Genomic DNA, 24,314 nt, shown 5'->3' on the forward strand with positions numbered 1-24,314 from the left:
TGACTCGCGTTACCTAAAATTACTAACACGTTACCTAAATTACAGCATAATTCTTTCTTTGTTTCCTGTAAAAACATTACTTGTTAACCCCTTATTGCACTTTACCTACCTTTAAGTATTTGTAGGTGAATATAATATAATCCCTTCATTGGCTTCCTGTTAAATCCAGAATTGAATTCAAAATCCTGCTCCTCACATACAAGGTCTTAAATAATCAGGCCCCATCTTATCTTAATGACCTTGTAGTACCATATCACCCTATTAGAGCACTTCGCTCTCGCTCTGCAGGCCTACTTGTTGTTCCTAGAGTATTTAAAAGTAGAATGGGAGGCAGAGCCTTCAGTTTTCAGGCTCCTCTTCTGTGGAACCAGCTTCCAGTTTGGATTCAGGAGACAGACACTATCCTACTTTTAAGATTAGGCTTAAAACTTTCCTTTTTGCTAAAGCATATAGTTAGGGCTGGACCAGGTGACCCTGAATCCTCCCTTAGTTATGCTGCAATAGACTTAGGCTGCCGGGGGATTCCCATGATGCATTGAGTTTTTCCTTTCCAGTCACCTTTCTCACTCACTATGTATTAACAGACCTCTCTGCATTGAATCATATCTGTTATTAACCTCTGTCTCTCTTCCACAGCATGTCTTTTATCCTGTCTTCCTTCTCTCACCCCAACCAATCACAGCAGATGGCCCCGCCCCTCCCTGAGCCTGGTTCTGCCAGAGGTTTCTTCCTGTTAAAAGGGAGTTTTTCCTTCCCACTGTCGCCAAAGTGCTTGCTCATAGGGGGTCATATGATTGTTGGGTTTTTCTCTGTATCTATGAAGCGCCTTGAGGCGACTTATGTTGTGATTTGGCGCTATATAAATAAAATTTAATTGAATTGAATTATAATGACATTACATTTTTTATATATTTGTAATAACTAATGTAATTTATGACCGTTAAGCACTGGCTATTAGTATGGCATGGCTCGTGCATGTTCTCTGGGTTTACTTATAGATGTGGTACACCCAATATGTCCTTTGTGTAAAAGAAACTACGGACAATTTTTTATTTCCTCACTTAAATACGATTAAAACATTTATGTACTTTTCTAAAGCAGTTACATGACTTAAAAGTTACAGTTTGAACACCCACTTCTCACTAACTGTTCACGCACTTCACGTTCACTGCTTATAAACAGAGGAGCTTGCTGAGCTGACGAGTGAATTTACAATTTCAACAGCTCTTTTAAAAACAAGAGGGAAAAAAAAAAAAAAAAAAAGATGGTGTGGTTGAGTGTGCGTTTGTGTGCGTGTGTGTAGCGTACGTGCCTCCAGGATGAGTAATATACATGGAGTGACTAGGACATGTGGCTGTGGTTTGGTGGGTTTTTAAAAGACATCACCTGCTACTATATGAACTGTTCCAGCAGGTTCAGGAATAACCAGAGTGACACGTCAGTTTTCCCACTGCAGAGATAAGATGTACTGACAGACGCACGCACACACACAGTAAACCACTGACCACAAGAGTTTAAATCAAATACAAATGAAGAGATTTGAACACCCAGAGCTCTCACATGTAGCTTCCAAAACTGCCATCATACAGACATTCAAACCAACTTTGTAACACCTTCATTAACTCCAGCCAACAAAGAAACACTAATAAATCAGAAACAGCTGGCTGTTCAGCACTCATGGATGCACACTACCTCAGCCCAGGTATTGTGCATCAAAGCAGCGCTCCCCTCTTCGAAACGTGAGGGAACACAGCTGCAGTTAAAAACCATCCTCTTTCGCTTCGTGAGCTATAATTCAATGCACACTGCTGAGCAAAAAAGCAACCGCACGACTCAAACGGAGCAAACGTGGGCAGATTCCTTTCATGGCGTACTGAGCAGCTGAATTATGTGCACCACAAGTCCAAACAACACAATATTTCAACGCCAAATCTGGTTTGATGATTTTGTTACCACATGCTACTCAAAGTGAACAAACTATAAATTTAATAATATGAACACTAATGGTACGTTGTCAGCTCCTTTACAGATTTCTAGAATAAAAAAAACAAGCGTTAACAGACCGAGGGTCTATTTACATTTACCAATATTTCAACAGTAGCCAAGGACAAATCTGACTTCATCATTCTAGATAAGAAGTTAAAGTATCAGAAAAGTTATTACATTTTGTTTTGTGTCATTTCTTGCTGTGCCTCCATGAAAGCCTAAACAATGTTTTTAAATAACACTGTTGGCAACTAATGCTAAAACTAAACTCTTCTTATATGAAATTGGTGGGATCCTGAATTTTATGAACAATCTTTAAGATGTTTCAGGTTGTAACACAATAGTGAACTCTTGTAGGGGGACGCAAAAAAGGACGATGCCAGTGAGTTTTGTTTTGTCTTCTTTTTTTTTTTAAATGCAAATAGCTAAACCAGTCAATAACATGGCAGCAATTCATTGCGTAAGTACACAGACATGGTCAAGACAACCAACTGGAGTTCAAAGTGAGCAGCAGAACGGTGAAGAAAGGTATTTTAAGTGACTTTGAATGTGGCACGGTTGTTTGTGCCAGTCGGGTTGGTCTGAGTTTTTCTGAAATTGTTGATCTGCTGGGATTTTCCCACACAACCATCCGAGTGTTTACAGAGAATTGTATGAAAAGGGAAAAATATTCAGTCAGCAGCAGTTCTCAAGCCGATAGAAAGACTTGAGAACTACAGAAAACCACAGCAGGTGCCACTCCTGTCAGCTAAGAACAGGAAAGTAAGGCTACAGACCACACTGGCTCACCAAAATCAGACAACAGAAGACTGGAAAAACGCTGCCTGTTCTGATGAGTCTCGATTTCTGTTGTAACATTCAAATGGTAGGGTCAGAATCTGGTGTAAACAACATAAAAGCATGGATCTATCCTGCCTTGTATTAATGGGTCAAGGTGCTTGTGGTGGTGTAATTGTGTGGGGGATTTTTCTTGGAGCACTTTGGATCCCTTAGCACCAACTGAGCATTGCTTAAAAACCACAGCACACCAGAGTACTGTTGCTGACCATGACCCTCCCTTTATAACCATAGTGTACACATCTTCTGATGGCTGCTTCTGATAGAATAATGTGCCATGTCACAAAGCTCAAAGCATCTTAAACTATTTTCCTAAACATGACAATGGAGCTGATTGTACTCAAACGGCCTCTAAATTCACCAGATCCCAGTGTAATAGAGCAACCTTTAACTGTGGTGGAACAGGAGATAAGGATGTGCAGCCAAGAAAGATGTGGTAGAAGATGGCGCCGGTGTACGTGGCTTGCCGTCCTCGGCTACATCTGCTTCGCTGCTTCTTACCCTCTCTACGCTCTTTATGGACCTTGGCATTGTATTTTTTTATCCTTTTAGTTGTATGCGCATCTAATGGCTGTGCACTGATTACATACGACAGGCAAACACTTTTAAATCTAAGACTCTCTCATTCCTCTCGGCCTGATCCTTGCTGGAACCTGAGTGACGCCACCGCGCCCCGACCGGACCCTCCGACCGGACCCTCCGACCGGACCCTCCGACCGGCTTCCTCCACCTACCTATTCCGAATCTACACAAGAAACGCTATAGGAAACGCGGTAGAAGGAGCGGCCGTCGCGTTCGCTTCAGGCTCTACTTTAAAGCCAGAGCCACAGGCTACCCACATGCCAGCCTGGATATTTTATCTTCTTTCCCTCCTTCCCAGGAGCGCTCTGATGCTAAGTTGCTCACCCACCGTTGGATCTGCTTGGCCGACCACGAAGTCTACCCTGCGATTCCTGTGGCATGTTCTCCTGCTCGGGTTTGGATAACATCGCTCCGACGCGGCGTTTGCCGAAGCAACCTAAGTGTCCTACGACGCACCACCCGTGGCGACTTAGCCCCTAGGATACGGATGGCATTGCTTAATGTCAGGTCGCTGGTCAATAAGACCTTTCTTTTAAATGACTTCATCTCCACTAATGGGATTGATGCCTTATTCCTGACTGAAACCTGGATTCGTCCTGGTGAGTTCATCCTTTTTACTGAACTTCTTCCGTCGGACTGTGTTGCTTTTAGCTCACCAAGGCTTACTGGTAGGGGTGGCGGCGTAGCCTCGGTTTTTAAGAATTCGTATGCAGTTCGGCAGCTACCCTCACCTACCTACTCTAGCTTTGAAGTCCAATTATTGGAGATGACTGCATCCACGACCACACTCTGCGTGGTGGTTTATCGACCGCCTAAATATAGCAAATATTTTATCACGGACTTTGCTGATCTCCTAGGCTCCGTTCTTTTTAAGTATGGTTGTGTTCTCATTGTCGGTGATTTTAACATACACACTTGCTGTAAGGATGACTCATTTGCTAAAGACTTCCTTGCCTTAACGGACTCTTTTAACCTGGCTCAGTGGGTTAATGACCCAACGCATGTTAAAGGACATACTTTGGACTTGGTTTTCTCATATGGTCTGGACATTTGTATCAAGGATATAAGTGACGCTGGGATCTCGGATCATTTCCCAGTTATATTTGATACTGGCTTATGCACTAATGAACTACATCCTGCGGCTCCCCTTCGCCCGCTACGTGTAATTAATGCTGAAGCGATGTCAAACTTCTCTATGTCTTTCTTGGATTCTGCATCTGTCACTCTCGACTGTTGTTCTTTTCACTCGGTTGATGACTATGCTAATTCCTTCCTATCGCTGATTTCTTCAATCCTTGATACTGTTGCCCCCATTAAGATGAAGCGCCCTAGAACCTACTCTCAGTGTTGGCTTAATGACACTACGCGCGCCTTACGTCGCGTGTGTCGGCGCGCTGAGAGAAGGTGGAAAAAAGATAAACTTCAGGTTTCCCATGACATGCTACGGACTAGCCGCTTAAAATTCCAAAGTGCTGCTAAAACGGCCAAAGCGTCCTTCTTGTCCAAAATCATCCTGGCCAATGACCATAACCCCCGTACCTTATTTAAAATTTTTAACTCTGTGGTTAACCCTTCCCCGGACATGCCTTTAATTCATTCTCAGGGTCTTTGTGAGCGATTTCAAACTCACTTTTTAAAAAAGGTCTCATCTCTTAAGTCCTCCCTTCCCCCTGCTTTATATCCTCTCCCCATTCCTGAGTGCATTTCAACTTTCCACCAGTTTGAGCCTGTGTCACTTTTGAGTCTTAAGCGGCTAGTTGCTCAAATGAATAACACCAATACTGTGCTTGACATTCTTCCATCTCGTTTAGCTAAGGACTGTTTTGATGTAATCGGACCTAGTATCCTATTTCTTATGAACTTTTCCTTGCTCTCAGGCTGTGTTCCTTTGTCCTTTAAGCATGCTGTAGTCCACCCGATTCTTAAAAAAAGAAATTCTGACTGTTATGACCTTTCAAACTATAGACCGATCTCTAAGCTTTCGTTCTTGTCCAAGATCCTGGAGAGACTAGTTCTCTCCCAACTCCAGGCGTACTTGGACACGAACAATATTGCTGAGAAATTTCAATCTGCCTTTAAGCCATTGCATAGCACTGAAACAGCGTTGGTTAGAGTTCTTAATGATATTCTTGTAATCACTGATACTGGACGCTCTATGGTCCTAGTTTTACTGGACCTCTCTTCGGCCTTTGATATGGTAGACCATAACATTTTATTACTAAGACTTGAGCACACTGTGGGTATTAGAGGCATTGCCCTCGACTGGTTTAAATCATACCTCGCTGATAGATCCTTATCAGTTCACTTAGGCACCTTCTCCTCTTCCTCCGCTCTGGTCTGTTGTGGTGTGCCTCAAGGATCAGTTTTAGGCCCTATTCTCTTCTCATTGTATTTGCTCCCTCTAGGCACAATCTTTGAAAAATACAATATCGCCTTCCACTGTTATGCCGATGACATACAGATCTATTTTGAACTTACTGACGACCTTGCTGTGTCCCTGCACTATTTTCAAGAATGCATGCGGGAGGTCAAAGAATGGTTCCTGAGTAATTCCCTCGTTTTAAATGATAAGAAGACTGAGATTGTGGTGTTCAACAGTAAAATCCCTCGTGCCCAACTCTGTGCTGCCCTGGGTTCCTTTGCTAGTTTTTCTTGTGACTATGTCAGTAACTTGGGTGTACTGCTGGATAGCTCGCTCAAACTCGATAAGCAAGTGTCTGCTGTAGTGAGATCTAGCTTCCACCAACTGCGCCTTATCTCTAAGGCTAGGCATTATATTCCGCATGAGGACCTGGAGAAGCTTATTCACGCTTTTGTGACCTCCAGGTTGGATTATTGTAACTCCTTGTACTATGGTCTTCCCTCTTCTCTTCTTCTTAAACTGCAAACAGTCCAAAATGCAGCAGCCCGCCTTTTGACTGGTACCAGGAAATTTTGCCATATTACCCCTGTCCTAGCTAGCCTGCATTGGCTGCCCATAAAGTACCGTATTCAATTTAAAATATTACTCCTTACTTTCAAAACTATTAATAAATTAGCGCCAAGTTATCTTAGTGAACTTCTCAAACCACATACTCCTGCTAGAACACTCAGATCTGCCACTCAACTACTTCTGACCCAACCCAGATCTCGACTGAAGTCCCGGGGTGACCGTGCGTTTGCTCTGGCTGCCCCGGTACTGTGGAATACCCTTCCTCTCGACCTCCGCGCATCTGATTCCATTGCACTGTTCAAATCACGATTAAAAACCCACTTATTCAATCTTGCCTTTCCCTCTAGTTAATATTTCTTTTATGATTTTATATCATGCACTTCTATGCTCATTTAAATTCTTGTTTGCTCTGTACCTGTTGCTTTCCTATGTATTAGTGACAGTTATCTGCTTGCATATTTAGTACTTGCTTTGGTCCTATTTCTATTATCCTCCTCCTATACTCTATTTTACTTGTTAAGCACCTTGGCATACCCTTGGTTTTTAAGTGTGCTTTATAAATAAAGTTTATTATTATTATTATTATTATTATTATTAAATCTGCAGCAAGTGTAAAATGCTATCATGTCATTGTGGACCAGAATCTCTGAGGAATCTATACAGCACCTTATTGAAACTCTGCAATGAAGAATTACAGCACTGCTGAAGGTAAACGGGGTTCTGTGTTAATTTCTTCTTGCTTCCTTTATTCTCTTCTTGCACTGAGATCATGTTCTCAGACTCCAATTTTTAACATAAAACAATCAATGCCAGTATTGAGGATTCACTTTAGTTTGCTGACTGCAGACTAAAGATTGGTTTTCAAATGGCTAACCAATGCCAAGTTTCTGCAACTCTGTGACTAAATTGATTTTGCCCCTTTGCAACATCTATTTCAGCTTCACATTTCCAGCTCCTTCACAACAGTAGCTACTTGCAGACAAAGCATGTTGCAAATCAGCATGACAGTATTTTTGTAACTGTTTTAAATGGCCAACAATCAGTCCATCTCAGCAATCAACGTTTTGCAAGCCTAGACAACCTTGATGCTGGAGGATCCTGGATTAGCAAGCTTCTCCTATATCCTCTATTCATTATTGTTGATCCAGACTAAGGATGGGCCCGCTGCACAGGAAGACTGGATGAGAGTCTGCCAGTGGCTGTGTGAAGACCGCAGCGCTATGCTAAGGCACGTGGTAGGGTTTAAGTGATATATCCTGTCTTAAGACTCAACTGCAGCCTTGCCATGTGAAATAACAGTCCAGGAATACTTCCTCAGCGATGCCACCCCCTCCCTTTCTTTACCCCAATATTCCTCTACTGTTTGGCCCCCCCATCGGTTTACACAGCAGTTGTCATTAATTCTCCCTCTACTGGATTAAAGCAGTAACACAGTAATTACACCACTGTGCTCAACGTCAGCTTGCTTTTTCAAGATCAGGAAGTAATACTGTGTGGACAAGGCTATGAAAGTTGGTTGTATATTAATTTAATTAATTAATGTCATCGATGACGCACAGCAAGAAGTGAAATGATTAGAATTAGAAACAGAATATACTTGAAATCTCTCACAGCCTTGAAAAATGCACTGGCTGACTAAATGTCCATCGGCATATGCTGCATCTGTATTCTCCCTCCCACCTGTGTTTAGACAGTAGTTGCTAAAGATTCGCCATACAGGTCAGGGCCAAGGCAAACATCCAGCATCAGCTTACACGCTCCTAATCCTAACCTTAACCTGAGGGTCAAAATGCCTACAGACTGATCCTTAAAGACGAGAAAATAGCGAGCCACGCAGAGACGACTGTCTCTTCAGTACAAGAATAACTCCTATTCAGGCAGCTGGGGGCAATTATTTCTCAGAGAAGGTAATGCCAGTTTTATTAAGCTTCACAAACGTGTAAACAGTAGGGGTGCAACGATGCTCGTATCGATATTGAACCGTTCGATACAGTGCTTTCGGTTCGGTACGCATATGTATTGAACAATACAAAATTTTTAATTTATTTTATCAACTTTCCTTCTGACGATGCTGTCTGTGTTGAGCGCTCAGTGGATCTGCACTCGACAGTGCAGCCTAGGCGGAGTAGTCGAACGCAGATTCACTGAGTGCAGGGCAAGCTAGCGAGACAGAAGTTAAGCTCTGGTTGCAACATGGCAAATTGAACCTCCCCCACCCTCATTCAGATCTGGCGTTTGGAATTATTTTGGTTTTTATGTGACGTATGACTCTGAAGGTAAGCGAGTCATGGACTAAAGTAAAACAGTATGTTGGATGTGCCACGCAATGCTCAATTACATGGGTGGGAACTAGTGTGTTAGCGCAGTTAGCTCGTTAACGTGTTGACGCCGTCCAGCCCCACGCACGGGGCGATCCGCGGTAGCTCGTTAACGGAGATTTGCCGCGTTGTGCTGTCAGCGTTAATCTCGTTGAAATGACGTTAACGCCACTAGTGGGAACACAACGAATATGACTGCACATTTACTCCGACAGCATCCTCATGCAAAGACAAGTGGAAGCAGACAAAAACAACAAGCACGCATGCTACAAACTTTACCCGAGTCATTTAGACAGCCGTTAGCACATGATTCTCCTCATGGGGACCTGATATGTTTAATATGCTGCTGAGAATATAGCCCAGAAGAAGCGGATAGTATAGCTTTTATTTTGGAAAGAGCCATTTCTCTGAAATAAACTCTTTTCCAAAGATGAGTGATTTCTCGATCAGATAGATTTATTATTTTTATTACTTTGTTGTTTCAGCAACATTAAATTTAAAAACTGTACTTTTGAGTTAGAATATATATTTATAATTTTAATAAATGACAAATTAAAAAGGCATGAACATTTTTTTGTATCGAAAAAATATCGAACCGTGACACCAAAGTATCGAACCGAACCGAGAATTTTGTGTATCGTTGCACCCCTAGTAAACAGGCCACGTGACATCGCAATTTAGACACCGTCTCAGTGGCAGAGGCACAGAAAGCCGTGCTTTAACTTGAAACAACTTGACATTCAGGGAGCTGATACACCGTGAAATCTACAGATGGGTAAAAAAATAAAAGTATGAACCGCTACAGAGAAAAGACGAACTTAGACTGATTGCAGAGACAACCAAATCATAAGGAAAAAAATCTACATAAAACAAACACGCAGGGATGGAGGCTTATCCATCTGTTAGCTCAGACAGCCATTTACAGCACCTGACTGCCGCCACAGCCTCAAGGCTCGAATGCGGCCCTGGCAAGAGTCAAGCTCAGTGTGGAGTGACAGTGTCCTACCAATGCCTGGGGAGCGTGTCTCCACCAGATGACACCAGAGCCAAAGGGCCGAGCTTCAGACGGCGGCGAGGACAGATGACATGCATGCCGCTCGGTTCATCTGAGGGAGGGAGGCTTTTTAAAAAGGCTCTTTTGAACTAGGAGAGAAATGCGTGCGCGCTTGTGCGTGTGTGTGTTCGTGTGAAAGGTAGTTGCTGTCAGCCATGCAATTAACGAGAGGCCCCCTGATAACCACACTGGCATACGTTCGTCGCCACGCAGCAGCACAGGCGTGTTGTGACACTTGCAGACAGGCGGCCGCACTTATCCGGGCCTCCCAGTGGTCTTCATCAATCTGTTCCCCTTTTCAACAACAGACACTTGAAGATGTCACATACGCTCACATGGACATCAAGGAGAATACCACTTGAATTAAGAATTTAAATGTTATTTTTATGGCCGAAGACAGTCCACTGAACATTTATGACAACTCAACATCGAGAAACCAGAGAACTACAGCTCTATTTGCATCCAGCTTATACAGCGATTTAAATATAAATGATGCAGTTATCTTTGCTTCTCAGTCATTCAAGCTAACTGAAGCACTACCTGCTCTTATGGTTGCAGTTCAATTTAAAATAACATTACACATTAAAATATCAACTATAAAAGTGATTACATTTGTCATGTGCAATGTACAGGCTCATAGGATTGACTGTACAATTTTCAAGATTCACCTCTTCTGAATAAACAAAAGATTAAAATTCTATTAAAGTCAGGGTGTGCGAAGATGAAAAATTCCTCAATACTACTACATGCAATGTTATAATATCATCTGGAAATCTGGTTAAAAAAAAAATAATACATTTGCATTTATAAATAGAGTCTGGTTAGAAGGCTTGGGTGGTATCAAGCTATAAAATGGTATGTAGGTATATAGATAGAATGCTCCTTGTTCCGATAAGATGACACTGATGTGCCATCGTGAGATGATATATTGTAGTGCACTGCACAAAAACCTAAGCGCAGCTTCTGATGAAGGAACATCCAGCTGAGCTCAGTGAGCTGTGAAACATGGGGCTGCAAGTCGCAAATGAAACGTAAATAGTAAACTTTAAGTATTTTGGGTTTAGTCCTGTTGACAGAAGAGAGCCAGCCAGCACAAACAACAAATATAGACTATTTGTTGATAGAAGAGTAAACACAGCAACACTTCTGGATCTACATTTAGCCCGCTGACGTGCTGATGGTCTGCTCCCGTGACAAGAGTCATCAGGGCCTGCAATAAGCTGTGGAAGAAGTTATGAGCTTCCCAAACTAAGGAAGAAAATGATCAGTGTAGCTAACAATATGAGTGCTAGCATAAGCAGCCTTATTGTTAACATGCCTGTACTGAATGTGGTCATGCTACGCTGTGGTCCAGCAATTGTCAGTTTATCCTGCTATTACACGTAACAGATGCAGAAGCCTGGTATGTGCACTGCAAGCAATCTAGACTTCTAATTACACAATGGAATTTATATTTAATCATCAGTTATTTTCTATTAGTTGCAAGCTCCCAGTCACAACCTAATAGGTCCCTCACACGTACAGCAACTGCTCTGGAGGCTTCGTATAGACACCCGACACTAAATTCAAATTCAACTGTTGTCTAAAAATTGACTGTGCTCGCACAAACAGAAGACTTAAAGTGTATCTTTGAGAGCGCACACGTATTGCTTCGAGCGAGCTGGGCATACCAAGGGGAGCCTCGACAAGCTGAGCCGGGGGTGGTGGTGTATTGGAATGATACGGGGGATGGACATACAGACACCTCTTTGAAAATGATACACTGCCCTGGCTGGCAGCAAGCGCCACTCCAGATCCCCTCAGACAGGCAGAGAGGATGCCAAGCAGTTGGGATTTAGACTGTAATGAGCATGGCTGCGCACACACTAAGACACACACACATGCACACACACACACACACACACTCTAAGTGGCTATGTCGACTCAACAATGCAGCCAACTGCAAAGATTACACGGATGTGTGCAAAAGAGATGAACAACAAAGCAAAACTGATAGACCGATATGAATTCCTGGCCAATGCATACCAGCATAGTCACATACTAATACCAATTAGGGTGGCCATAGTGAGGCTCTATTTACACTAAAAAAAACACATAAAAGTACACACAAATAAAAACCTACACTTATGAGGACATTCCCCTCAGTCTCCTCCTGAAACCCATAACCTTCAGAAAAAGGATGCTTACAAACAAAGTCGACTAAAAATATTTGGGTAAATAAAATAAAAGAGGGAAGGTCTGCAAAAAACAAAGCAGACAACCACGTAAATGCATACACACACTTTTTATATATATATATATAACATCGTAATACTGTTTAACTTTCGCAGTTATTGCCAAACCTCTTGCACTCAAGTTGTGTCTAACAATGTTTTCAGATTTCAGCTCATAAACTGACATAAAATGTTAAATATTATCATAACCAGCTGAAGTGATGATCAACACAACAAATATGACTTCCTAGACCTTATTACTCCATCCTATCAAACATGTAACGAGGTTACCAAAGACAAAACAAAGAGTGTAGTTTGATTGAGCTCAATAGTGTAGCTGGATGGGCCTGTTTTTTTCCCCCTGACCTTCATGTGTCAAGACTTAAAAATTTAATTTTTTAATTGTGGACTTTCCAGCCTCGCATCAAACCTCTTGGTCTCTTAGAAAGAAAGGATATAATTGGGAGGCAGGAAGTTCCAGCTGAGGACGTGATTGGCCAAAGCCAAGTAGCGCTGGAAGACAGAAGACATCTGGGCATTGAGGTTTTCTCGGCGGCTGAACTCCTGCAGCACCTCCATGGTCATCATGAAGATCTGGCGGAGGCCGTCCTCCTAGAAGAAGTGGATGGAAGAACAGATGGATGCATGAGTTAAAGAGCAATAAAGTGAATACGTCAGGAGAGCGTAGAGGACAGGTGGGACAGCGGGGGACAAACCTGGAACAGTCGCTTGCAGTTACCGTGGAACTCCATGCTGAGGCCAATGCTGCTGGTCTTACTGGAGCTGGAGAACTCACTGAGCAGAGCGGTCAGGATGGAGCAGGCCAGCGTTTGCTGCAGAAGAGAATGATTGTATGATTGTGCAGGTCAATGGTTACATAAAAAGTTACACTAACATCCATCTTTTTCGAAGATTATTTGTCACGAGCCGGAAAGAAGGAAACCTCTTGAGGCCTCACGTGAAAAGACCGTCTGCTAACTGCAAACACAGATGATTAAAGGGCGCATGTTACAGTTATCCCCATCTGCACTTTTTTTATTCTTGGAGTCAAGTAGAGTAACTTTACATGATTTACAGTTTCCTTATTCTTAATGCAGCTCACCGCTCCAAATAAAGCACCTGTCTTCTGATTGGCTGCACAAAAGATTTCAGAAGTGGTTGGAGAAGCTTTGCCGACAGCCAAAACGCAGCATCCTATCTGAAGCCTGAGCTTTGGTTTACAGGAATTACATGTATACACACTGATCTCATTGTTTAAAACTGAGGACATGTTTATTATGAGCAACTGCAACTTTAACAGTGAAAAACATCCGTAAGTGTACATGTTTTAGAGCGTGCTATTGATGAATGTCCCGCGATACACAAATCGGAGAAGAAGCAAAACAAAAACAAGTTGTGGTTGGTAACAGGAGCACTAACTGGACAGCAGAGAAAACAAAAAATTAGAAAACACTTTGTGTTGCCTTTTGTATGAGCTTGTCTATGGACCAGCAAGAAGATATCCAGTCATCACTGGATATAAAAAGGACGAATCAACCCATTATATCCTTAAATTTCTTGTTCATCCAAAAGATAAACAATGATTAAAAATAAATAAAAAAAGAAAAAAGAATCTGAACAAGAGTTGCTTGATTAATATGTCTCAACAACTAATTATTGATTTTGAAATTCAATATTTAAAACACTGTACAAATTTCAATTAAAAAAAATTAGGACGCTGTAAAAATGTAAATAAAAACAGCAATGATTTGCAATTCTCATAAGCTCACCTTTTATTCACAATAGAGCACAGAAAATTATTAAACAGAGAAAATCTATCATTAAGAAAAATATTAGCTCATTTCAAATTTGATGGTAACAAAAGCTCTCAAAAAAGTTGGAATCGGGCAGCAAAAGTGGTACCAAAGAGAAACAGCTGGGGGATTATTTGGCAGCTAATTAGGTAAACTGGCAACAGGTCAATAACATGATTAGGTATAAAAAGAGAATCTTAAGGAGTGTCTCAGAGGTAAAGGTTTACCAGTCTGCAAAAAACTCCCACTACAAACAGTGGAATAGTTTATGAAAGAAAGTCCTTGAGGTAAACTTGTGAAGATAATATTAAAAGATTCCGAAAATCTGGAGAAATCTCTGCGTGCAAAGGACAAGGCCAAATATTGACACTCGATGCCTGTGATCTTTGGAGCATATGCTCCCATTGAGATGAGGCCTTTTTCAGGGAAGGCCTTGAATATTTCCTAAACCACATACTGCATCTATAACAAGAGCATGGCTTCACAGTGGAAGAGTTCAGCTGCTGAAGTGGCCTGTGCAGACCTTTTACCAATTATAAAAACATTTTGGCACATAATTCAATGAAAAATACATCAAAGACCCAGGACTGTGAACAGCTACAATCCTTTATCTGACAAGAATGGGACAGCATTCTTCTCCCAGAGGTCCAGCAGTGGGTCAGTTCCCAGATGTTTACACAATGTTGCTGCTACACAATGTTGTTGCTACACAGTGAGAAACATGGTCTTGTCCCATCCTTATTCTGTGCTCCCTTGTGAATAAAATATTGGTTTATTAGATTCAGTTTTTATTGACATTTTACAGTGTTCAACTTCAACGTCTGACGAAGACGTCATAACCAAAAAAGGGCTTTAGGGCCAGATTCAAAAGACTGGGGGAACATGGTGTCATTAGAAGGTGACCATTTGGGGGATTTCAGTGCAAACAACAACAAATAAGTTTGTGCATGATCAATAAAATTCAGTCTGATTTGTAGGGGGCGGAAAAAAAGCACTTTTAGCCCTTTACACAACATAGTTGCCTTCTCGTATGAGAAACAAATGAAGTAGTGCCACCTACTGGATTAGGATTTCTTTTCAGAGCAGCATGCTGAAGTCATATGATTATATTTTCTATATATGGGAGACAATTATTTTGCATTTAATGAGCAAATGTGGTAAGGCGCACAAGTACTCTGGCATTAATTTTATACCCTGGTATGTTTTTTTTCCCTTTTTTCTCTGATAATAATCGAAGCACAGGTCCTCGATGTCCTTTCTTTTAACCGCAAGAACATGCCTGAAGCTGCTTTCTCAACATAGCCTTTGTGCCATTTCTTTCTCTGTTTTCCAACTGCGCTGTAATCTGAGCCAGATCTGAACCAGGGAGCCAGTGAGGCTCACCAAGCCCCAAATATAACAGATACGAATCAAAGCTTTAATCCAGTTTTACTAACAAGAAGTTACTCAATACTTTCCATTAATTGTGCACATTTGCAAAGTCTGGATAACTTCTTCCATCTTTTTGGGCAATTACTCAGTTATTCTGACAGTGTATAAATGTGAAGTCTTGGAGCCATAATGTCTCAACTGTTGTTTCTTTTCAATTTATCTGTGCAAATGTATGATGAATGAAACCTAAAAATCCTCATATTTAAAAATAAACGAACAAAGACAAAAACCTTTTTCCCCTCTCTTGCTTAACCTGATGATGATCAATCCCGCCCCCCGTTTGGCAAATCTGATCACGCCGCCATCTTCCTCATGCCAAAATACAAACAAAGGCTGAAACAGGAAGTTCCGGTTCAGAGGAAGGTCGCGCGCTGGACGGATCAATCGGTGGCCGCGTTACAGGACGCACTCGATGACGCAGACTGGGGCATGTTCAGAAACAGCTCCGACGATGACGTCAACGTGTTTACGGAAGCGGTTGTGGGATTCATCGGGAAACTAGCGGATGATACCGTGGAGACAAAGACTATCACAACGTTTCCCAACCAGAAGCCGTGGGTGGATAAAACCATCCGCAACGCTCTGAGATCCCGCACCGCTGCCTACAACACGGGACTCATGACGGGGGACATGGACCCGTACAAAGCCGCGTCATATAACGTGCGGAGGGCGGTGAAAGAGGCGAAGCAGCGCTACGGGAGGAAACTAGAGTCACAACTCCAACAGAGTGACTCTAGGAGCCTGTGGCGGGGACTAAGGACAATAACGGACTATAAAGCACCAACAACCGGTATGACGAACGCGGCCGTGACTCTGGCAGACGAGCTGAACACTTTCTATGCTCGCTTCGAGGCTGCAGCTAAGGTCTCCAAAAATGCTAGTGTTAGCGGCGCTAACGGCTGCAGACAGGAAGATACTGCCAGCACCGGAAACGTGCTCGTCATCTCCGAGCATGAAGTAAGGAGAGCCTTCAAGAGAGTGAACACCAGGAAAGCAGCAGGACCAGACGGCATCCCAGGTCGTATCCTAAGAGACTGCGCATACCAGCTAGCTCCTGTGTTCACTGAGATATTCAACATCTCTCTATCTCAGTCGGTGATCCCCACATGCTTCAAAGAGTCCATCATTGTTCCTGTCCCGAAGAAACCCCACCCTGCTTCTCTCAATGACTATCGCCCTGTAGCCCTCACCTCAGTAGTGATGAAGTGCTTTGAACGCCTGGTCAGAGACTTCATCATTTCTTCACTACCAGACACACTGGACCCACTACAGTTCGCTTACCGTCCAAATCGTTCCACAGACGATGCCATCTCTCATCTCCTCCACACATCACTCACTCACTTGGACACTAGAAGGGGGAATTATGTTAAAATGCTCTTCATAGACTACAGCTCTGCATTTAACACCATAATTCCCTCCACACTCACCACCAAGCTGGAGCATCTGGGACTCAGCTCATCTATGTGTCAGTGGATCTCCAACTTCCTAACTGGCAGACCACAGGCAGTAAGGATGGGCGGACATGTCTCAGCCTCCACCACTCTCAGCACTGGAGCCCCCCAGGGGTGTGTTCTGAGCCCCCTGCTGTACTCTTTGTACACATATGACTGTGTGGCCACTACCAGCTCCACCACCATCATCAAGTTTGCTGACGACACCGTCGTGGTGGGCCTGATCTCTGATAACAACGAGACGGCCTACCTGAAGGAGATTAGGAATCTGGAGAACTGGTGCCAGAGGAACAACCTCCTTCTAAACGTCAGTAAGACAAAGGAGCTGATAGTGGACTTCAGCACTAAGCAGGAGAGGAACTACCAGACCCCCGTCATCAACGAGTGCCCAGTGGAGAGAGTGGACAGCTTCAAATACCTCGGAGTTCACATCACGCAGGACCTGTCATGGTCCTGTCACATCAACACCGTGGTGAAAAAGGCCCGACAGCGTCTCTACCACCTCAGACGCTTGAGAGACTTCCAACTGCCCTCCAAGGTGCTCAGGAACTTTTACTCGTGCACCATAGAGAGCATCCTGGCGGGAAACATCTTAACCTGGTTCGGGAACAGCACCATGCAGGACAGACGAGCTCTACAGAGGGTTGTGCGGTCAGCTGAGCGCACCATCCGCTCCGAGCTCCCTGACCTGCACTCAATCTACAGCAGGCGGTGCCGGACCAAGGCCAGGAAGATCGTGAAGGACCTCAGCCATCCCAACAACAGACTGTTCTCTCTGTTGAGGTCAGGAAAGCGATTCCGCTCCCTGAAGACCAACACAGAGAGACTGAGGAGGAGCTTCTTCCCGCAGGCGATACGGTCTCTCAATCACACCACCACACAGTACTGACCCACACATATGGTTCTTACACACACACTGGACTTTCTGGACTTTGGTTTTGCACAACACTGGTCACTATATTCTTCATTTCCGGTTAATACTTGTACAGCTGCTGTTATTGTGTATATATTTATTTATATTTAGATTTCTTCATACATTCTTATATAGTTCTATATTGTGTATTGTGTATTTTGTTGTACAGTTATTTTATTTTCAACTTTAATTTATATATTTTATCTTATTCTTCCCAGTTAAATTTACCCTTCATTCTAATTTGTGTTGTACAGTTATTTCATTTTTAACCTTAATTTATATTTTATTCCTTCCTAGTTAAATTTACCCTTTTTAATTTTTCATATTTATTTCCTATCTTATTCATAGCCTTTTCCTTTTTTGTTCTCTTTAGGTCACGAGCAGTTGTCCAAGCATTTCACTACATATCGTACTGTGTATGACTGTGTACGTGACAAATAAAATTTGAATTTGATGATTGATTTTGTGTACATTGTAACTAACAACACGTACTCTTTAGGCCACTGAGAGCTACTCATGTATTATTCAGCTGCGTCTCTCTCACCACTGCAGGGTTCCCGCTGCTGATGAGCTGTCCGACCTCGAGTAAGATGCTTTTGCAGTTGATGCTTTTGTCCAGCGAGCCTCTCTTCACGATGACCGCCACAGCTAGCAGGATCTGCTCACGCACATATTTCTGCAGACTAGAAGGAACAGGAAGGCATTCTGATTTATTTTTCCCGCATCCAAAACATTAAGTTCTACTGGCATTTTTGTAGTGAGGTCTGTAAAAGCTCTACATATTTAATAATATAGTAAACCACAAAGGTTTTGTAATGCATTTATTATTGTTTCTTACTTGGGTCTCTGCAAAACGTAGGTGAGAAGGAATGCCCGGAGTGACTCAATGCTGGTCTTTTCCAGCAGGATCCACTCCCGCACGACAGCCTCCATGATGGCTGTGGCTGCCTGGAAAAGCACATAGTCCACCTTACTGGTCTCTGGAGAGGGAAAAAATAACGGGACAAAAGAGAAATATTAGAAGTGAAAAAGATAGTGGGGGAAAAAAAAAGGTTGAAAATAATGGGTTAAATAATAATATTTAACATAATGACATTGAAGACATTGTGAATGCTTCCTGGCCATCCAGTGTAGATGTCAGTGAAACTGTTGGGAAGACAACGATGGAGAAACGTGAACATTTTCTTTGTACTCTATAATCTGCAGATTCTGACAGAAATCTGCAACTATCCTTTGAAGCACCGCTCCTCTAAAACAGCCATAAGGATAATTATTAGGTCATATGTAAATAACAAAATAACTTTATAACTTAAAGCAAAACTGAGAAACATAAAGTCCGAAACAAGTCTTTATATTAAGGCCATCAGTCAAACAATACTGTTTGGTCTGGGTCTGAACAGAGCGCGTTGTGTGTGACGTCTTCTTTGCGGCCGCTTTGAGCGCTCACACTAGAGCGCGTTTGCTGTCACATTTTATTTGTAGTGTGAACAAGCAGCCAAAAAAAAATCAGATTTGATAAAAAAAAATCAGAATTGAGCATTAAGACCTGCAGTGTGAACGTAGCCTAAGTTGCTTCCATGTGACTGACTGTGACCAAGATGCAAGTTTCTCCTCTTTAGCCTCAAATATTTTCAGAAAGTTTCAAATTTCAGTTTTTAATTTATCTTTAGCCCAGTCTCCCTTGTACTGAGCTCAGGAGGATGTTAATAGATAAAGGTCCACCAATATCATGAAAAATGTAACTTGCGTTACTGATGCATCGGTGAACAGTGCTGTCCGACATCATCCTGAGCCCACACAGTCATCTTTAACCACAAAATCAGGTTTGCTTTCAACGCAATGCCATCCCAGCGTCTATTCAGGACGAGATTTTTTTTAACGTGTACATTTTAATTGTCGAACTATGCAGCTGCTCACACAATGGGGAACTTTCTCCATTCATATTTGTGAGAGACACTTTCTATAGGCAATTATGTAACCATTTAACCCTACCTGGTAGTCAGTTACACGTATGGATTTCTTTTAACATGAGACAACACAGACAATTTTTTCAACCTGTTATTGCCACGAAATTTACAGTGGACTCTGTACCATTAGCAATCAAACATAAGGTTCAAATCAGTAAAACTGTACAGTTAACACAATGTCCACATATCTCTGTTGATGGGGTTTGCAACAAAAAGCCAATGAATACTCATATTTTGTTTTCAAAGCTGCACAGCTCACATGTTTTCATACAGTACATAAGTCACGGATCAAACAATAATAATATTCTGTACACATGAGACTCCACATACAGACCACATCACTAAAATGTCTAGATCATACCCACACACACCACAGGTGAAGGTTTATGACAGGAAAAAAACATGAAGGGGAGAAGACACTGAGTAGCCTTTATAAGATAAACTCATATTTATAAAACAATATGCAAGTTAAAATATTAAATACAATGCTTACCCAAGATGTGCTTGCAAATGGCAAAGGGGGACTTGGACTTCCTGAAGGAGAGGAATACATGTTCAGCATGCTGTCTCTGCTCTGTGCTGACCATAGACGGCGGTGCCTGTAAAACACAAAACAAAGTCAGTTTTCTGCAAGTGAGGTTGAACCACTTACACACAGCTTTTAAACAGGACATCAACTCTTCTCCACTGAATGACTTTGAATTAAATACCACTTTCAAAGCTTTAACAGAAGATGGCAATTTTCGAATGGCTTAACTTGTTAGCACAGTGCTGATAAAAAGTATATTTACTTCTACATCAGCTTTCAAACCAGGTTTGCAAATTTGCAACACTAGTTCTAATAAAGCTGGTCTGTATGGGAGGTTTCTAAAACCTTTTTTAAACTGAGGATTAAAGGGTTAAGAGCTCTGCGATACAAATGAGAGACGCCCCATGTAGTTATTTAAAAGCAATCAATAAAATCTTATTATGTAATGAATGGGGAGCCAGTGTAATTTGTCTGGGATTGTTTTACGAGTTCCCCGTGAGTTGCCTGGTTGCTGTTTAGTACCTGCTGTAAACAGGCGACAGCTGCATCACTTAGAAAACAACAGTATAGGGTGTAGTAGTAGTAATATTTCAGAGACAGACTTGCATAAGTAAGTCTTAAGTACAGTTTTGTTGCCCAGGAAAATAAAAGGCAAACAAATTGTTTTAAACTACTAAGATATGCAATAGAAATAAACATTTTAAAGGGAATATGGTAGAATGATTATCTGTATTCTACCTGATGTTATTGTTTGTATTTGTGAAGTGTTGTTTTATCCAATTTTAATTTTACTTTCATATTAAAATCAATAAATCCTAGTCTGTATGAACTTACATGGCTAATAGCAAACATTTGAGATATTTGACAGGACACTACACAAATGGATTGAGTCGTGTTTTTTTGTTTCTCTCTTTGTTATTAAATGTAATCAATCAGTCAATCCATTCCACCATCTAACAGCTTCTGTGCTATTAGAACTGAAAGATGAGCCCTGACTGGCAGCCACTCACTCAGCTCAATGGCAATGCCCCGAGGACAGAAAGCATCACTAAGATTGGAGACAGTACACAGTACAGTATGTACACTGTACAGAGGAAATGTCTCGTTATAAAAATCAATACTATCGTAAAACTTGGCAGCAAATACTGTTTTTGTACCTTACAGAAGCACACAAAATAACGACAGAAAGCTTCATAAGAATGAAAAATCTAACTAACTCCAAATACACAGAAATAAAAGTGAGATAGTGCAACACAGAAATTTCTATTGAGCACGCTCGCCATGATACAGCTCAGCAGGAAAGTCACATTCCAGACCTAATTGCAGTAAAAGCAGCTCTGCGGCGAAAGGCAGCAGAGGAAAGAAAGGCCTTTTTATCTGAGAGCGCAGACACGCGTACACATACACAGACTTCATTTTTTAAGCCACATAAACTACCATGGTCAGATGGCAGACAATGCACTAAAATATAATACAATCTATCATCTCCCTTGATAGTAAAACATAAATGTAAAACAGATAAAGCTGCCACAATGACACGCAGTAAATAAAACGCAGAGCAATAAGAATCAAGATCATACTATGTTAGAAATGTACTGTTTATATTCTCAGCAGCATATGTAGCAGAGTAGTATCACAGACAACCACTGTTGTGGGGTCAAGCTGTGTCTTCATGTTAAGCATATCTCAACTGCTATAGGGTGAAAGGCACGGTACACCCTAAACAGGTCGCCAGTCTACCGCAGAGAGACAGGCGATCATTCACGCCCACATTTCCACCTATAGACAATTTAGAATCACCAGTTATGCTATCATGCACGCATGAATGTCTTTGACCTGTGTGATGAAGCCGGAATACCCAGTCTCCACACAGAAAACCCCGGCCAACTGGGGGATTCAAACCAACTCGGAAGTTGCTAACAAATTTGTGCAGGGACAACATCCACAATTAGTCTAACAACACATCTTTAAAAGAGAAGCGAAATAAGCTTTGATTTTAGGCCTGAATAAATGAGAGGCACAAAAATGACAAGAAACATTATGTAGGCATTTAGTCATAGAACCGGAAAAGTATGAGGTGTGGTCGCACTCCTGACATTTAGACAACAAAAACAAAACCCAGTATCAGCTGGGCTCTGCTTTCTAGGATAAGAGCGTTAGACTTAACTTTTTTTTTTTTTTTAATGAATGCTATGTCTTTTATAAAGGGCAAAACCTTCATATTCAGTTTTTGTAACTAAAAACAAAACAAAAATAATTTCTAGGATCTTAATAGAATTTTATTCTTTGGGTCAAAACATTTTACTTTTGAGTTTCACTGCGTAGTAATGTTACCATCACCTCACAAGGTGTAGTATTGTATTTAAATGAAAAACCAAAGATACTGCTGCATCATTGCACACATTTAGAAAAGCCATCCTTGGACCTACATGGATCACTCGGTGGGCTGGTTCCCCTGGCTGCATGTATAACACTCCTATTCTAGAGTGCACTAGTCCCAAAAAAATTTACCTGATAAGCATAATGTTAACATACGGTCACACACTGTGTTGATATAGACAGTCACTTTATTAGGGAAAACTGAATATCTAATCAGCCAACAACTTGGCAGCAACTCACTGCACTTAGGCCATGGTCAACAGGACCTGCTAAAGTTGAAACAATGCATCAGACGGGAAAAAAGGTGATTTAAATTACTTTGAATGTTATATGCTTGTTGGCGCCAGACAGGCCGGTCTGAGTATTTCAGAAACTGCTGATTTACTGCCATTTTCCCCACACAGCCATCTCTAGGTTTCACAGAGAATGATCCGGAAAAGACAAAACATCCAGTGAGCCCCAGTTCTCTGGATGAAAATGCCTTGTTGTTGTCAGAGGTCAGAGTAGGGAAGTCGAGCAGAGTCACAATAACTCATAATGAGGTCTCTGAATGCACATCACACCAAACCCTGAAGGAGATGGACTACAGCAGCAGCAGCAGAATTGGAAAACAAAAGTCTGCTGTGACATTCGGATGGTACGGTCAGAATTTGAAAGCATGGATCTGTTCCTTGTATCAACATTTACCAAAGGAAATTATTCCAGCACCTTGCTGAATGTTTTCCATGAATAATTAAAAGTTCTTAAGGCATAACGAGAGTCCAACTCGGTACTAGCAACGTGTACTTAGCCAAGTGACCCGTGTGTGTGTGTGTTTTTGTGTGTGTGTACATGAATCCATAAAACAAGAGGAGCTTGATAAGCAGACATCACGAAGACACCTGCTGCTGACTGAAATATGAACATTTAGGACTTGTGCGTTTGCTAGAACATATTGTTCTCCTAACTGTGCATGACATCAGAAAGGGTGATTTTAGTTTTAAACCCTAACAAGATGGCAGAAAGTACGAGCAGACTGCAGCTAGCACTCAGACTCATGACATGCACATGGTTAGCCACTTGCTCTTAGCTGAAGTATTCAGCCTAATTTGTAGCAACGGGAGCTGTTACGAGAGGAGGGCAGAGGGTCAAACACTTGATGCGAGCGAGTGTTGGAGGAAGCACGGGATAAGCTAGCAACAGTGATATCGAGTACACCGCACCGAGATGCTCAGAGTACAAAAAAAACTTGATGTAACGGCTGAAAGAGCACCGACACGAACCGCTGAAGTTTGTGGAAAACTGAGCCACATTGGAAAGCGTCCAAACACGGAGAAATATTTTAAGGTGATGGTGCCGTGTGATAGGAACGACAGGGAACAGCGGGAGAAATGTTTGGAGAAAGAGCGGATTATTTTTTTTTCTCTGCGGGATGGAGACAACCCAGGCGCTGCGCCACGCATCGCTCACATTCTCCGGTAAAAACTGAACACATTAAACAACAACAACCGGGACCAAAATGACCCCCGCCGGAGCCCCCAACCGCCTAACTCCACCCAAGACTGAGTTAAGATACGTTCACCGTCCTTCCCAGGGCCGCAGACCGGCAGTGAATGTCTCACCATTAAAACTTTGGCAGCGCTTTCCAGCTGTGTGATCACTTCTGGTGCACCGACCGCCGCCATCATCGTCGTCCCTCTCCAATGACGCGCCATGCGCTCTGCATTGTGGGATTACTGCGCTGGTTACCCGTCGCGTGCACACGGCGGGTTGTGTAACCACAACAAGTTTGTGGTTGCCAGTGTGACGGCTCGTGCAGCCAGCAACATATTCAGTTATTATTATCATCATTATTATTGGTGTTGTTGTTGTTGGGAATGGATTAGAAGTAGATACATCCACAATCGACCTGAAAATGAATGTTATTCTTGGATATTTTTTTTTTAATTT

The 24,314-nt window shown here is 42.1% G+C and overlaps 1 protein-coding gene across 1 annotated transcript in view; it reads right to left on the reverse strand.

Annotated features, from left to right (window-relative positions):
- xpo4 (exportin 4) overlaps window positions 1-24,140 on the reverse strand; it is a 67,300-nt gene extending 43,160 nt beyond the window's left edge. The window contains exons 1-6 of the mRNA XM_086267826.1: window positions 23,987-24,140; window positions 19,971-20,076; window positions 18,349-18,490; window positions 18,055-18,193; window positions 12,639-12,755; window positions 12,381-12,534 (exon numbers count right to left, since the gene is read on the reverse strand). Coding sequence (XP_086123952.1) covers window positions 12,381-12,534; window positions 12,639-12,755; window positions 18,055-18,193; window positions 18,349-18,490; window positions 19,971-20,076; window positions 23,987-24,079 — 751 coding nt within the window. The 5' untranslated portion in view covers window positions 24,080-24,140. The remainder of the gene's footprint in view (window positions 1-12,380; window positions 12,535-12,638; window positions 12,756-18,054; window positions 18,194-18,348; window positions 18,491-19,970; window positions 20,077-23,986) is intronic.
- Window positions 24,141-24,314: the final 174 nt, after the last annotated feature.

Source organism: Aulonocara sp. 'chitande type north' Nkhata Bay, linkage group LG16 (genome assembly GCF_057382095.1).
Source record: "Aulonocara sp. 'chitande type north' Nkhata Bay isolate Kocher_YH1m ecotype deep benthic linkage group LG16, A_spYH_male_GT1.1, whole genome shotgun sequence".
NCBI lineage: Eukaryota > Metazoa > Chordata > Actinopteri > Cichliformes > Cichlidae > Aulonocara > Aulonocara sp. 'chitande type north' Nkhata Bay.